Consider the following 17,986-nt stretch of genomic DNA (forward strand, 5'->3'; position numbering starts at 1 on the left):
AAGCAAGGAGTAGAGACAGAACAACTCTTTTGAATCCCACAAATAAGACGCAGGACAATGATGCAGTACGTTTTATCACTACTTACGATAATGGGGCCATACAGGTAAGGGAGATTATCAAAAAATACTGGTCCATTTTACAAATGGACTCTGATATCTCCAACTATCTTGGCGATACCCCCGCTATCACCTACAGAAAGGCCCGCTCGCTTAACGATAGACTGGTTCACAGCCATTTTGTTAGCCCCACCAATAAGAGTTGGCTAAAAAGCAATGTAACGGGCTGTTACAAATGCAGTCACTGTGTAGCCTGCCAGTACATCGGCGCAGGCACTGATATTGTGAGTAATGTCACAGGAAAAAGCTACAAAATACACCAGTTCATGAACTGCAGCACTAAGGGGGTAGTCTATAAGATTTCTTGTTCCTGTGGTATTGAATATGTGGGAAAGACCATTAGGGAGTTCAAAAGAAGAGTTCTGGAACATGTTGGTGATGTGGAACATGGGAGAGACACCTCTGTATCGAGGCATGTGAATGCCGCTCATAATGGTCAGACCAGTCATTTGAAATTTACAGCAATTGAAAAAGTTTTGAAACCGGTACGGGGAGGTAACTGGGACCAACTGTTGTTGCAACGTGAGGCCAAATGGATTTTTTATCTGAACACAGTGAGTCCACAAGGCCTGAATGACCAAATCAATTATAGCTGCTTTATCTGACTTTCCCCTTTATGCCTTTGATTTTATGTCCTTCTTTAGGTGTTACACAGTCAGTGTTATCTTAGTATGCCTAAGTCCTATTTATTTCCACCCAACTATGTTATGGGATTTTCATGATCAACAATTTTGTTACTTATTATAACATACCGTACTTCGGTTTCGGTATGGGTTTTCATATGGCATCTTTTCAATTCTATTTTTCATGTTTTGTCGTATCTGGTTAAACATATAACTTGTGTCTAATCTTATCCAGGGCTGTAGTACACTATACCCACTCCTTTCCCTGGACGTGCTTTACATTGTTCTTGGCACTTTAGGTTGATTGTGGGTTATATATACAGCCTGGTGGTCGCTCTATCTGTCGCTACAGGTGTGTGTCCAGCTTATGTTATACATGGTGCCCACGTCATTTTTGTTTTTTTTTGCCTGGGCACGCGGTGTATAATTTCAGTTTTTTTGTTACCTATCTACGTTTGCATTTAATATGTAGCGTTGCATTCCATTTGTTTTTAGGTATACTAGACATGCGGTCTCATGCAGGTGCTGCCCGTCGTTCCTATATAACGTCATATTTCCATGACCTGTGGCGTGTTTTCTCGCACCGCGACATTCTTATGTGGTGGTTTTAGGGCCTTTTTTCATTACTTTGTCGCCCGGTTATGTCCACCTCTGCTTAAATTGCACCCACTGTTGCTAGCCCTTGACACTGGGTTACTGTTACTTGGCACGTTTGCGCTCCACTGTGTCTCTGTGCTTAGCATTCATCTGTTGCCTAGCAATCTTAACTTCCGGTACGCGCTTATGCCGGTCATTACAGGCACTAAGGTACGCCAGCGTTACATTTGTTCCCTGTGCCCGCTTGTTGCTTAGCAACCCCTCCTTCCGGTATGCACGCGCGTCGGCTATAGGAGTTTCTTTCCGGTGCGCGTGCACTTCGGGGGGCGGGCTGGCATTGTGGCGCCTAGCACTCTATGTGCCGCCCATTCATGCCGTTGCAATTCGGCTGCCGGGGGCTGTGTTTGGCGTCTTTGTTGCCCGGTAACGCCTACTTCCGGCGCTCGATCACGCAAGGTAGGATGGCCTGAGTCTTCGGCTAATTTCTGCGCTCAGCGTCCTGTGGGTTGCCCGGTAACTATAACATCCAGGGCGTTCTTTGTCAACAGGATGTACTGGCGGCGCCACATTGTGTATAATGGCGTCTTACCTTTGAATTTTCAGCGCGGTTATAGGTACGCAGTATAGTAGGGGCCTGTATATGTATATAACCTAAGGGTGCACCATCTGGCCTCCTGTCAGGTACTTATGTCGCATTTTGATCACACTTTGATTGTGGTTTGCAATGATCGCTCTTGGCACAATATATGACAATACACAGTGGGTTCCCCTATATGGTTTACCCAGTCGTCATGGTTACCTCTAGCTGCCATATGATTTCCCTATAGGAAGTGGTCATACTATCACATGGTATCCGCCTCCCCTTTTTTTGCTATATAAGCACTAGCCCATTGCCGTGTTCACTCTCTGCAAGACAGCATTGAGGGTGGCAGGACTCAGTGTCCTTCCTTTTTTAGCATACAGGCACTCTATCTCCATGCACAAGCAAGTCCCCTGAAGATTTGGCTTGGATGAAACGCGTCGGGACGGACTATACAGGGAGAGTGCAGGGCATGTTTTGACAGGGGTAGCTGTGGACTGCCCTTGTAAGGGCAGGAGCTTTGGGGATAGTCTATCGATAGCCCCATAGGGACTGACATAGGGACTGTCGTCTCCATTATTTTTCCGGATTTTCTTCTGACCAGAAATTATCCAGCGCTCCTGGGCCCTCATCTTGGAACCGGTGAGATTGTTCCTTTTTTACATTATTTATAGCCATCAGTGGCACTGTCTATATGCAACTATTGATGGGTTTTTATTGTTCGTTCATATAACTAGCCTGACGTTGTGTGCTGTTTGATGTTATTTTACTCCAGCCCTATATGTCAAATTCTAGTTTTCTTGATATCTCCAATATGTTGTGGAGGTTATCATTCTGTCCTTTCTGGGGATAATCAGTCTCTGTGGTCACCATACCAATTGTTTGAGACTTTGCCCCAGTATTTTTATTTACTTGGGTGTTTGGTTTAAGTTTTTTTGTGTGTGACTTTAGTCATAATAAAAGTTACGTTTTATTTTTTCCACTTATGCTTTGTTAGATATATGATTTATAGTGGTATCGTCTATGTGATTTGCAGTCAATATATAGACTTTGCTTTGTCTCTACTTTTATATGCACATGTTACAACAATATTTATCATTGGTTATTACTGAGCAATCCGTTCTGGCTACATTTATGTGTGAATTTATTTTGAAATTGAGCAAACTTTACAGATAAGTAAATTCAGTATAGTGATTGCCACTATTTTAGTATATGTAGTCCTATTACCATACTAAAGGATGTTACACACAAGTGCACTTTATTCATGCTACCTGATATGCATTTTACTGATGTAATAGAACGTTGAGTTTTGATCCCTATTGGCCAGAGGCTCCTTTTTAATCATTTTATGTATTTATTGTAGCATTTTTGTTAATTAATAAAGAAGTAATTTGCTCATGTTATATTTGGAAGACACATTTTAACCCTAAAAGATTTACAATCTTAGGAGTCATTATGATTTAGCTGTTATGCCGTGTTGTCCCTCGTCTTAGTAGGAAATTGGCCTTGGGACTTTTATGTTTATCTAAAAAAAACGGTGTCTGAGTTTTCAATATGATGAGTATTTTTTAAATATGAAAACAAGAGGAACTTCAATCTATTAAAGGAGTTGTCTACTACTTTTATTTAATGCAAAAATGATACTGAGGTAGTCCTGATACTTGCTGCTCATCTGCACTTTGACTTGTGGCCCCGTCAGTCCTTTGGCTTCCAATAGGAGGCATCAGGTGACCTTTGCAACCAATAAGTGGCCACTAATTGACTGCAGTAATCAAGTTCGTGTGAGAAAAGAGGCAGAAAGTGCTACTCCATAGTGCTGCAGCTGCAGAATAAAGACCTAGCTACCAGACACAGTAGGACTCCCCGCTAATAAGACAGTGATGGTTTATTACCATCTTTGCCTTCTCTATCGCTGAGAGCACTTCCTCTTCCTGAGACCCAACAATCATGTGATCACAAGGTGCAAAAGAAAGCAGGAGCTGCAGAGTTCTAAAAGACCCTGATCAGCTATTGCTATGTAGCTAGGATGCTAAATTTGCCATGTACAAAACAGAGGGAATCAGATAACCTTAAGGGAGCAAAATGTGTGAAATATATAAATAAACAAAATAAATACGTGGAAAGAAAGAATAGATAGTTAAAAAAGGTGCTACCAGTACAAAGCGCAGTCACTAGCCCTGACTTGAATACCGTATATGCTCGAGTATAAGCCGAGATTTTCAGCCCATTTTTTTAGGCTGAAAGTGCCCCTCTCGGCTTATACTCAAGTCGGCCACACCGGTCTGTCTCCCCTCTCCCCCACTCCATCTCTCTTCCCCAGGGGTGTTTCTTACCCTCTCCTTCACAGGAGCAGTGGTAGCATAGCAGCGCGAGCCTGGCATGTATTGAGTCCCTGAGGTAGCGGCGTGGCGGTAACGTATGTAGCAAGCAGTAGCCGTACGGAAGGTGGAGGTTGCGGGTGGCCTGTATTTTCAGTGCTGCACGCTTCACTTCCAGTGACATCACGAATATTCATAAGCCATAATGAGTGGGACCGGAAGTGTGCACAGCGAAAATACAGGCCGCGCGCAAACTCCACCTACCTTACAGCTACCGCTGCCACCATGACTGCTACTGCTGCTCCTTACATTATCAGCATGCCACTACCCCTGGGACTCCATACATGACAGGATGGCGCTGCTCCGCCGCCACCGCTGCTGTGAAGAAGTGGGTAAGAAACACCCCATGGAAGACTCACGGGGAGAGGGGACACTCATGGACCCAGTAGCTGCTGCATCTCCCCCTCAGCATATACTCGAGTCAATAAGTTTTCCCGGGTTTTTAGGTAAAATTAGGTACCTCGAGTATATACGGTATACAAAAATAATTGTTTCGGAAAGGAGAACAAAATTAAAAATGTGTTTTAATGATCTTTCAGGTTCATAAAAAATGACACAGCTTTCCTTTATTTCCATTTAAATATCCCCTGAAATTGGCAAAAACATAAAAAAGGAGTATGCAGATAACATAAAAATTTGACACCATATATCATGAAAGAAACCTGCAAATATCTGAATGAGATAAAATGTGCAGCTTTTTAAAACACCTGTACAAAACAAAACTGTGCCTTGTCAGGAATGGGGGAAATGGCCTAGATTTAAAGTGGTTAAACTTACTGAAAGTAGCAGACTTCCTTTTAACTGAGAATGTAAAGTTGAGTTTTCTAGAGGAGACTTCTTAAAATTCCTATCATTATTTTTCCTGACATTTATATTTCTCTCTTTTAATGATACATGGTTAGAGCTTAGTCAAGGCCATCAGACTCCTATGATTATGATGCAGGTTTCCCTGATATATAAGTAATAGTATTCTAAGCCAATTTAAAAATGTGCTTATGCAACACACACAGAGATCTATCATTAGACACAAGGCTTTTATTTTATATCAAGACATGATCACTGTTAAAGGGTCACCTGGTGAGGTATATTCTCTGAGCCAAAAGTCTGAGGTGAGCAACCTGGACCAAAAGCAATTGCACAGCAGGCATGACTTGACAGATGGCATATGGATCTGCAGGAACTATTGCAAGCGAGCTTGCAAGATGGCAGGCGGACAATCAAAGCAGGAAACAACATCAAAGATAGAGCCAGAGTATAGATATACACAGGAACTGTAGGTATATAGTTGAGGACTTGCAGCAAACAAATGGCTAAAGACAGAGTTATATGCTATTAGCAGATAGATGGTATTTGACAGGGATGCAAGCAGCAGTAATGATCAGGCAAAATGTATACTTGCTTGCAGAGAATATTTATACTGTTGCAGCAACATAGTAGTGTCACCGGCACCAGAGAAGAGTTTGTTTTGCTTACAGCAGATGAAAGGTTAAGTCTGCAAGTCTGGTCAGTGAAGTAAATCCAGATAGTTGATGAACAGGAATTTGCTATAGAAGTTAATGCAAGCTCAGAGATTTTCATAGTGAGGCAAACTCCAGAAAACAGTAACTGAATACAAAACTTACTGACTACTCAGACAACACCCAGCTGTCTGGGCCTTAAAAAGCAATGGCTGATATGATAGGAGTTTGTCTGGCTACTAGAGAAACATGGCGTGGACCACAGCAAAGGGAGGCGGTTGCACCACAAGGGAGCCAGGACAGATGAGTAACAATGACCTGTTGATTTTCATTTTTATACATAAATTCTTACTCACCTGGTTGACTAAATTCCCACAGTCACTTTTTTATGTAAAGACATTTTGCATATTTATCAAAACTGCCCAATTATTGGTGCAGACTTTACCAAAAAGTCTTAAAATGTGCCAAGCTTATTAAAGTGGTTAATGCTGTTTTATAAATCTGTCCAATTATAAGGGTATGTTCACACGTTCAGGATTTCCATCCTTTTTTTTTCCTGACTGTTTTTTAAAAAACTGCAGCTCTTGGCAGAAAACGCAGGTCCTTTTTTTGGTCCTTTTTTGGTCCGTTTTTGATGCGTTTTTTGATGCGTTTTTTGATGCGTTTTTTTGATGCAGTTTTCTAGCCAGAGTCTGTGTGTTTTCTAGGAATTTTTTTAGGGTTAAAATGGCTGAAAATACCCTAACCCTACCCCTACCCCTAACCCTACCCCTAACCCTAACCCTACCCCTAACCCTACCCCTAACCCTACCCCTAACCCTAACCCTACCCCTAACCCTAACCCTACCCCTAACCCTAACCCTACCCCTAACCCTACCCCTACCCCTATTCTAACCTTAGTGAAAAAAAAAAAAAAAAATTCTTTATTTTTTTTTATTGTCCCTACCTATGGGGGTGACAAAGTGGGGGGGGTGTCATTTACTATTTTTTTATTTTGATCACTGAGATAGGTTATATCTCAGTGATCAAAATGCACTTTGGAACGAATCTGCCGGCCGGCAGATTCGGCGGGCGCACTGCGCATGCGCCCGCCATTTTGCAAGATGGCGGCGCCCAGGGAGAAGACGGCCGGACGGACACCGGGACGCCGGGTGAGTATAAGGGGGGGAGATTAGGGCACGGGGGGGCATCGGAGCACTGGGGGGGGGCATCGGAGCACTGGGGTGGGGCATCGGAGCACGGGGGGCGGGATCGGAACACGGGGGGGGCAGCCACACTCCGCCCACGCACTTCCGCCCGCTCCCCGCACTTCCTGCTGCAGCGGTTCTGCACATCAAACCGCAGTAAAACCCGCAGATATATTTTTGATCTGCGGGTTTTACTGCGGTTTGGACCTCACAATGGAGGTCTATGGGTGCAGAACCGCTGCGGCTCCGGAAAAAGAATTGACATGCTCCTTCTTTTTTCCGGGAGCTATTCAGCGCGTCTTTTTTTTTACAATTTCCGGACCATGTGCACAGTGTGTCCTGTTTTCCATAGGGTACAGTGTACTGTACCCTGCATGGAAAACAGCTGCGGAACCGCAGCGGCAAAACCGCCGCGGTTCCGCGGTAAAAAACGCACTGTGTGAACATGGCCTAAGGCTGTCTTGTCTACTTCGCTTACTTTATGCAAGAAAACTTGTTCATTTTTTGGCTCATTGTGTCACACATTAAGCTAAGCCTCTTTAGTGGTAAATCATGTCTCTTTTCATCAAAGTCATGCCTCTAGTTGGAGAAGTGGTAAAACTTGTCCAGAACATCTCATAAATATGGTGGAAGTCCAGAATGGTAGCTTAATAATTATGCTTACATTAAGACTTTGGGGCAGATACGTTAATACCACCATGCCAGTCTTAATGAATGGGCTCACTGAGGTATGATGCACCTAATTCATTTAGAGGCGCATGGCACATAACGAATTGTCCTCATCTCTGAACTGGCGTGTGCTTCTGCCAGAAATGTTATGGACTGAAATACATTGCTGGCAAAATTTACATTACCAAAGGGGCGTACATTTTAATGAATTAGAAGGGTGGAAATAGTCAAGTCCTTTTCCCCCCCACAATCCACCCAATTTGGTAAAGAAGATCAAAACTAGCATGAAAACGCTGAATGTTGCAAAATTATGGTGCAACTTCCGAGTTGTGCAAAAATTGTATGACACATGATGGTTTGTTACACCAGAAAACTAGCATAAACACCATGAATCGGGCCCTAAATTTGGAAGGCACTGCTTGATTCCCTTGTTTCTTATCTGCTATTGTTTCTACCAATGGCCTTCTTGTCCTCTCAGTGTAAAGCAGTGTAACCCAAATTCCAGTCCTCATGGACCCCACAGGTCATGTTCTCAGGATTTCCTTAGTATTGCATAGGTGGTGGAAGTTTCATCAAGCTCTTAGGAATTCTCTCACCTGTGCAACACTATGGAAATCCTGAAAACATGACCTGTGGGGTCCGTGAGGAAACGCTGGTGTAAAGTCTTCAGTTGTCCAGTTTAAGTCCATGTGGTCAATTCTTACCTTTGGCACAATTTTGCTAGGCATATACTGTATACTCTCAGAAGGCTGGCAATGTAGATCAATGTTATTTGTAGTGCTGTCAATAGTTAACTGTTTATAGCATTTGGAGCCATCTTCCTATCATAATAAACCACAGGAAAAGCATATTCAAAGACAACTAAAATAAAAATAATTTCCTTGGCATAACCGACTTGTACAACCAAATGTTTGATCATCAAAATCCTGGACACTGTGTACGGTTACTAAAGCACAAAAGGCGCCTGTTCCCTTCAGATTAATGCTTAATCGTTATTCTCATACACCACAAAATGAATTGATGGGTTATGAAATCATAAAATGAACGGTAGTCAAGTTATTAATAGAGGATTTGGAAATAAGCCATGAAAAGAATCAATGCTTTTTTTTTTTTCAAGTTAATTTAATGTGGCTGCCTTTACTGCTAGGGAACAGCCTGATTTCATTTCGAGACTTTGTTTTCTGTCACCTCCTGAGCATTCCTACAATATGTTTATGGCTCATTTCAATGTTAGAAGCTTAAAAAGCTTTTCTTGGCCTAATAGCATTTAAAGTTCAGAAAAACCTTTTGCAGAAAAAGAAGAAGAATGCATATTTTGAGATGATCACAGTTAACCTCTTCACTCTCAGTAGTTCATCTGCTTCACATTTTCCACCCAAGATAATTCCCATTATATCTGCCTAAAATAAAGCACAAATTATGCCTGGGTTTAGATGCCACTTTCAATTACGTGAATAAATAGCATATTTTCAAAGCCTATAATGGAGGAGATGGGATGTCATTGTTTCATTGTCCACTCAATAAACTCCCATGCTTTGCAAATAAATAAGTGCCCCCTTACTTAACATTCAAATCCACTTTGGCTTCATTGAACCCCGTAAGCTGCATACCAGTAAGGCAAAGCTAAACTCGTAATTCCCAACTTGAAATATTATGATAGAAAATTGCATTTTGACCATCAGTTTTAGGGTATGTGCACGCATTGAGTATATTCTCCAGATTGTTGACACAAAATACTCTGTAAAATATGCACATTTTTGCTTTGTTCTTCCCTTATTTTTAAGAGCATTTTGATGCATTTTTACTGAGTTTGTGTTCCTGTTCATTTTAATGGGTGAAAAAAGCTGCAAAAACTCTGAAAGACGTGACTTGCTGCAGATTTGACAAAAACACTATGGTCCAAATCAGCAAGGAAAAAATAAGCAGCATGTGCATAAGATATCAACAATATTATTCACTTTACTGGTACTGTAAAACATTGCATGTTTTTGTCATGGTAAAAATGTGTGAAAAAAACAAGGCAAGTAGTGAATAAGCGCTTAGTTAGTCTTCAAGCCGAATAAATTTAAGTTGACATTCTTTTGAAGTCCATTCTGTCTGCATCTACTCTCCCTCCAATCTCCAAGTGACCATCATATACCGACCTCCAGGCCCAGCCACTGCCTTTATTGACCAATTCTCCCACCATCATCATGGGTGACTTCAACATCCCCATCGATACTGTTCAGTCAACAGCCACCAAACTTCTGTCCCTTACCTCATCCTTTGGACTTACTCTGTGGTCCTCCGCAGCCACCCACATAGACGGACATACATTAGACCTGGTATTCACCCGTCTCTGCTCTCTATCTAACTTCACCACCTCCCATCTCCCTCTATCCGACCACCATCTGCTCACCTTCTTATCCCTGTCCTCCCCACCGGTCATCCATGTCCAGCAAAATACGTGCACCAGAAGAAACCGTGCACAACTAGACACCCACGCACTCTCTGACTCTATACTACCACTAGCATCCATATCCTCACTCCACGACACAGACAGTGCCACTGCTTTCTACAATGCCACTCTCGCATCAGCTATTGACACAGTTGCCCCTCTCGTCCATGGCAGAGTGCGACGTATCAATAGACAACCTTGGCACAATAACACCACTAAAAAAAAAGCTCCGGCAAGTGTCCAGGGTTGCGGAGCGGCGTTGGAAGAAAACACACCTGCAAGACGACTTCACTCTATTCAAACAGGCAACACTCGCTTTTAAATCTGCTCTCACCTCTGCTAAACAGGTCTACTTAACAACCCTCGTATCTTCCCTATCCTACAACCCCAAACAGTTAATCAAAACCTTTAACTCCCTCCTCCGCCCCCCACTGCCCCCTCCAACCTCCCTCATCTCTGCTGAGGACTTTGCCACACACTTTAAAAATAAGATCGACCAGACAAGGCAAGTCTTCATTGTTCAACCACCACAACCCCTTTGTATACCAGACCAATGCCCAAACCCCATAACCTCCCTATCCAACATCACTGAAGGGGTGCTTAATTGTCTCCTCTCCAAATCGCACCTCACCACCTGTGCGCTCGACCCCATCCCATCCCACCTCCTCCCCAACCTCACCACCACACTTATCCCATCCATAACCCACCTCTTCAACCTATCACTATCTTCTGGCACCTTCCCTTCTGCTTTCAAACATGCAATAAATCACGACTATCCTTAAAAAGCCAACCCTCGATCCAACTGCTATGTCCAGCTATCACCCAATATCACTGCTCCCATTCGCTTCCAAACTCCTGGAGCAGCACGTCCACTCTGAACTTTCCTCCCACCTCTCATCTAACTTGCCCTTTGACAATCTACAATCTGGTTTCTGCCCCCATCACTCAACTGAGACAGCTCTGACCAAAATGACTAATGACTTACTTACCGCGAAAGCTAATGGACAATACTCTGTACTCCTCCTTCTAGACCTGTCCTCTGCTTTCGACACGGTTGACACTGCCTCCTACTACAGATCCTCTCCTCCTTTGGCATCAAAGACCTCGCCCTATCCTAGATCTCCTCGTACCTTTCCAACCGCACATTCAGCGTCTCCCACTCCCACACTACCTCCTCATCCCACCCTCTCTCTGTTGGAGTCCCCCAAGGCTCTGTTCTAGGACCCCAACTCTTCTCAATCTATACACTTGGCTTGGGACAACTCATAAAGTCCCATGGATTCCAGTACCACCTCTATGCTGATGACACTCAGATCTACCTCTCTGGCCCAGACGTCACCGCTCTGCTGTCCAGAATTCCAGAGTGCCTATGAGCCATATCCTCATTATTCTCCTTTCGCTTCCTTAAACTCAATGTGGACAAATCTGAACTCATCATCTTTCCTCCATCCCATAGATCTTCCTTACCTGACCAATCTATCGCAATCAATGACATCATGCTTTCCCCCGCACCGGAAGTCTGCTGCCTCGGGGTAACCTTCAACTCTGCCCTGTCCTTCAAACCGCACATCCAAGCTCTTTAAACCTCCTGTCGCCTCCAGCTCAAAAATATCTCCAGAATCCGTCCTTTCCTCAACCGTCAATCTACTAAAATGCTTGTGCACGCCCTCATCATCTCCCGCCTTGACTACTGCAACATCCTTTTCTGCGGCCTCCTTGCTAACACCCTTGCACCTCTCCAGTCCATTCTTAACTCCGCTGCCCGACTATTTCATCTCTCTCCTCGCTACTCCTCTGCTTCCCCTTCTGCAAATCTCTTCACTGGCTCCCATTCCCTCAGCGTATCCAGTTCAAATTACTAATACTGACCTACAAAGCCATCCACAACCTGTCTCCTCCATATATCTCTGAATTAATCTCCCGATATCTTCCCTCACGTGATCTCCGGTCCTCCCAAGACCTCCTTCTCTCCTCCACACTTATTTGCTCCTCAACCAAGCACCTCCAAGACTTCTCCCGAATATCCCCCATCCTCTGGAATTCTTTGCCCCAACACATCCGACTATCAACCACATTCAGATCCTTTAGACGGAACCTGAAAACCCATCTCTTCAGGAAAGACAACAGCCTGCACTGACCTCGCTGCCGCCTCATCACTACAGAAGCTACCGCCTCACCAACGCTGGAGCTCCTGCAACCCTCAACCTACTGTCTCCTTCCCCATAATCCTGTAGAATGTAAGCCCGCAAGGGCAGGGTCCTCGCCCTTCTGTATCAGTCTGTCATTGTTAGTTTGTTTACTGTAAGTGATATCTGTAACTTGTATGTAACCCCTTCTCATGTAAAGCACCATGGAATCAATGGTGCTATGTAAATAAATAATAATAATAATTAGTAATCTGCATCGTATCACTGATATGGATGCATGGGGTCTTACTTTTTAGGTTTAAATTACATTTTATTACTATATACAGTTATATGAAAAAGTTTGGGCATTCCTCTCAGTATCAGCAGATTCTTGACAATAATGTTCATGAATCAGTGACAAAGTTGAAGTTACGCAGGGGATGGATCTTTCAGCAAGACAATGATCCAAAACATCGCTCCAAATCTACTCAGGCATTCATGCAGAGGAACAATTACACTGTTCTGGAATGGCCATCCCAGTCCCCAGACCTGAATATCATTGAACATCTGTGGGATCATTTGAAGAGGGCTGTCCATGCTCGGCAACCATCAAACTTAACTGAACTGGATTTGTTTTGTAAAGAGGAATGGTCAAAAATACCTTCATCCAGGATCAAGGAACTCATTAAAAGCTACAGGAAGCGACTAGAAGCTGTTATTTTTGCAAAAGGAGGATCTACTAAATATTAATGTCCCTTTTCTGGTGGAGTGCCCGTACTCATGCACCTGTCAAATTATGTTTGAATGCAGATTTCACATTTTCTGTTAGTACAATAAACCTCATTTCAAGGCAGAAACATTACTGTGTCCAACAGTTATTAGATATATGAAACTTAAATAGCTGTTGCAAAAAAAACTATTTTTATAAAACATTAAGCTTAAGATTAATAGGGGTGCCCAAACTTTTTCATATCTCTATACAACATACTTTTCATACATGATAAATATTTGACAGATTTCTATGGTAAATTGCTAAAAAATGTAAACAGTATCTGTAAGCTTTGAAGTTCTTTGCAATCGATGGGTAGTGTTATGGATTAACTCCAAGACTCGATCCAGTGTGATCTCTGGCTGTGGTTCAGTTTCCTTTTCTGTTGGATCACAGCCTGTGTTGTCTCTGTCCAACTTCTGATAATGCTCTTGTCTTTGCTTTGCTGTGTTGCTTCTATGCAGGTGTTCTCGCTGACTTGTTTTGTTTTGTCCTATCACATCTTGAGAAGGGGCCAATAATACTTTCCTGGCACATGCAGTCTTTGCTGGCTATGTTTCAAGTTACAAGGATATTTGGAGTCCCAGGTCCTTAGTGAAGGATTATCTTGCTGACACTTTATTGCTTCTCCTTCAGTTTATTTGCGTGTTCCCCCTTCTAATCTATTTACCCATTTTGTTACATTCAGGGTCTGCTGGTTTTCACCTATACCAAAGATCTTTTTGGTTTCCTTTCTTTTTCTTCCATTTTTCATGTATGACTGTGAACTCGTCTTTAGCATTATGTCTCATCCTATGTCTGTGTATAGTTGAGGGTGCAGTTAAGGACACTCAGTCAGCCAACATTGAGTGGGAGCACCATTGTATAATTTTATGCTGCCAACCTCTGTGCTCAGTCAGCGACATATCAGGGTAAGGTTAGGGATTTGCCTAGTCTGTATATGACCCTGTGGTGTGCAGGTTTAACAACTCCCCTGGTTTGTTCATCTCATTGTGAGTGTAAGAGCTCAGTCATAACAGGTATCTTCTTATTGAGCAGGAAGAGATGAGCATGGCTTATAGATTTGTGGAAAACAATTCAATAGCTCAGGGAAGGAATCCAATCTCTGTTTAGGATCACCCCTTTAGGACAACCCCTGCTTAGCCCAGAATAAGCAGAAATCTCAATCACTAAAATACACATTATTGTTATTCTGAGCTAAGCAGGGGTGGTCCTAAGGGGATGGTCCTAATCGGTGATTGGTTTCCTTCCTTGCATTACTGTGCATATAAAAATATCTGTCAATCATTGATTAAGGACACCCGCTTGACTACCAACCCCAGAATAAAGTCCAAGGTGGTATGAATCTTTTCCCACAAACCTATAAATCAATCCCTTCTGGTTCCCCTGCTCTAAAACCTGATACCCATACTTTGCACAACTTGATTTCTTTCAATGCCTTACATCATGAATGTTGTGATTATTAATCTCCAAATCTGAGACTTTAGCTGTCATAACATTAGCAGTCTGCAGATGCTGTGACGACTTTGTAGTTTGGTGGCTGGAAATCACATTTTTGGTATATGAGTATAGTATGTGTAAGGGTCTACATACAAAAGTGTCCATCACAGGCATCACATATCTCATTTTATCAATAATAGAAATAATGCTACATAAGGTTTTATTAAATCCTAGAAGTAATTTTTCCTTCCAACTAGATGTCAGTCATGTATTATTTTTACTATCATAAAAGTGCATAGGATTTGTTTACTACATACAAATAAAGAGGGAATATACAATAATAATTTTTTTTAAAACAATGCCATAAAATAAGTTAGATACTGTATATATAAACTTTGCATGAGACATCTTGCAGAAAAGACATCCATTTATTCATTCCTGTCAAGCGGGATGATCATTTAATAACTACTGGACTGACTCTTTGCTAAGGAGTTCTTGATCACCAAATTGGACTGTACGCTTGCACAGTACAGGCAGGGATTAATCTATCCATAAGTTATTTTGTGCTTTCAGCATTTCATGAGCTGAAATATGACTTTTTCTGCGCTTTAGGCAAACAGTAATAGAGGCAATTTACTTTGGCTGCTTTTTCATTTGAAGATAACATGTCAGTCGGCTAAAAAGTAAAGTATCAGAAATTCTTCATAAAGACATACAAACTTCAGTGATTTATACTTGTATTATTCAGCTGTCATTTGGAGTCATCAGATCTGAGATTTGACTGATCTACTTACCTGAACATCTGATGAAATTTTGCAAAATAATCAAATGCATAACTGGCTGAAAATGTATTTCAACCATTTATTTTCCTGTGTGGCAGTGTCGGTTGGATATGAATATGAGTCGTGCCCAGACCTTGTATTATGGGAACGCAGGACAGTCACCTTGCAAGGCTTTGAGATGGATTCTTCAAATCTCGGAGGATGGACCTTTAACAAACATCATATACTAAATCCTCATAATGGTAAGAAAAAAGCTAATCATGTTACATTAATCATGAGTAAATGGGAATTTTCAGAAATAATTAAAAGGGTTGTTGCATCTCCATTCATGAGCAAATTTCTAAAATGAAGCAACTTTGCAGTTTACCCGTTAGTAAAATTCCTGTCATTCTCAGGAACAAAAGGATTTTTAACTCTATTGTATGCAGCTCATTACCTAGGTTACAGGCCAAGCTGCATTCTCCTAGAAACCAAGGCAAGGAGTGCGTGCCTCTAAGGCCATGTGCACATGTTCAGGTTTTTCTCGCGTTTTTTTCGCCTTTTTTTCACGCTAAAAACGCTATAAAAGCGTATTAAAAATGCATACATTATGCATTCTATCATTTAGAATGCATTCTGCATGTTTTGTGCACATGGATGCGTTTTTTTCCACGAAAAAAACGCATCGCGGTAAAAAAATGAGCATGTTCATTATTTTTTGCGGATTTTCTGCATTTTTCCCGCAATTCTATGCATTTGGGAAAAAAATGCACAAAAAAACGCACCAAAAACGTGTCAAAAACACATGAAAAACGCATTAAAATTGCGGTAAAATCGCGGTAAAAACGCATGCGGATTTCTGGCAGAAATGTCTGGTTTTTGTCAAGAAAATTTCTGCAAGAAATCCTGATGTGTGCACATACCCTTACAGTCTTTTTAGTTAATAACCTGAGAGCGCAGCTCTGAAGCTGATCAGATCACTGAATTCAGCCAGATTCAGTCCCCATGTGCTCCTCCCATGCTGCAGTGGCAAAGCTGGTATTGCCAACAACATGGGAAAATGCTCAATTCGGACCAGTGCCGTTGGCCTGAACTGTCAATCTTCAGGAGTACACTGCACCTGGGCAAGTAAGAAGCTGGAAGGCAGAGGAGCTGTGGTTCCTGAAGAAGGAACATGACAAGCCCTTTAAATTTAGTAAATTGAAAATTCTAAAACATTGACAGAGTGGAATTAGTCCCATTGTTGACCTATACTACGGCCTTAGCATCAGGAACATGTATAGGCCTATTGACCAACATGATGTGCACGCTGCAGCCAATCACTCAGCTTGGCTATCATCCTATCATGTCTAGGGTGACGGCACATGAGCGCTGAACACATGCTCTTTTTATGAAGTCACCGCTGCAGCCATATTTAGAAAGACTGTCAGGCAGCGCTGGAGTTGCGGGGGGGTAAGTAATGATGATTTCTTATTTTCAATATTCAACATCTTTGAGTTGTTAAAATTAAAACCAGAAAACTACTTTAAAACACACAAAAAAAAATAACCTAACATTAAAAATAGAATAACATTCTATGCAATGCTGAAAAATGTGCAAACATGTTGTCATTATCTACTGCTACAGATTGACACACGATAATAACAATAAAAGTTTAATACAGTGTCATAAAAATGTAATATAGTATATCATGAAACAATTTTGTCGCTGTAAATAAAAACATGTACAAACTTATAAAACTTCAGATTAAAACTGTGAAAATGTTATTAAATGTGAATAATGTTTTAAAATTTCAAGAAGAAAATCACATTTCATTTCTGGATATTTATTCATCCATGGAAAAATCATCTAGGACTTGGGTAACAACTGAAACATTACAGCTTCACTGTTACATTCATTTTCATATCATTTATTGCCGGTATGTAAAAAATAAGTTAAGATTCCTGCAACCCCGATGCAGGTGTCATAAGTCATCACAGTCAAAAACCATTTCATGCCAAGGGAAATTTGTGACAATTTTAGGATGACGCTGGAGTTTTATCTAGATCAGTTGTCTGTGGTGGGCAAACGACCTTAATTAAGAGCTACTATAATAAGATGAAGAAAAGCAAGCAATCCCTGAGAGACAGACACCCACGGATCATGTAAGCTGGGAAAGTGGAAGTCAAAATACTAGCAAACTGTATCCACCGTTAGGGACATTTTTTAAATTTTACTTAAATGCATGTGTTTGTGGCTAAAAACTATTTTTGCAAGTGAGTTTCATTTAAAATGTTGCACGGTTTGTTTTTTACGGACTCTTTGCTTCCCGGCATATTCAACTTCAATGTGGTCTATGGTCATGAATCAGATGACTAGAACCTAGTAAATTACAGATAAGAGTTACAATGTCCTCCATCAAACGGTCAGAATGAGCTCACGGGCAGATTCTCAGCCTCCACAGAGGCTGTTTCAGGCAAACAGTGTAGAATCTTTTACAAAACCTGATAATATAAAGTTGTTTTTTTCCCAAAGTACATGCATTTACATCAGAAAGAAAAAAACACTAATTTTTTATTTTTTTTATTTCTCTTTTCTGTAGCAGAGATGTTAGCTTATAAAGGTTATATTCTAGTTTCTAGATTTTTCACATGCTTTTTTTTTGCCTGTGTTTGATGTTGCCTAATCATAAGGCGGAGGCGCCATATGTAGGGAAAAACAACGAACACCATCAGGGAATTCCAGAATCGGCTTTCTCTGTGTTAAAAATCATGTCTAACCAGGTCATACAAATCTAACTGCCAGCCACTACCGTGCAGGGCGAGAAGAGCTGAGCTGTGTGTCATTACAAACACCGCTCTTTCTC

At 41.6% G+C, this 17,986-nt stretch overlaps 1 protein-coding gene across 6 annotated transcripts in view; it reads left to right on the plus strand.

Moving 5' to 3' along the window:
* TENM1 (teneurin transmembrane protein 1) overlaps positions 1–17,986 on the plus strand; it is a 1,319,573-nt gene that overhangs the window by 1,119,566 nt on the left and 182,021 nt on the right. For all 6 annotated transcript variants that reach the window (XM_069747173.1, XM_069747175.1, XM_069747177.1 and 3 more), the window contains one exon: positions 15,261–15,404. In XM_069747173.1, coding sequence (XP_069603274.1) covers positions 15,261–15,404 — 144 coding nt within the window. The remainder of the gene's footprint in view (positions 1–15,260; positions 15,405–17,986) is intronic.

The sequence above is a fragment of the Ranitomeya imitator genome, chromosome 2 (assembly GCF_032444005.1).
Source record: "Ranitomeya imitator isolate aRanImi1 chromosome 2, aRanImi1.pri, whole genome shotgun sequence".
Lineage (NCBI taxonomy): Eukaryota > Metazoa > Chordata > Amphibia > Anura > Dendrobatidae > Ranitomeya > Ranitomeya imitator.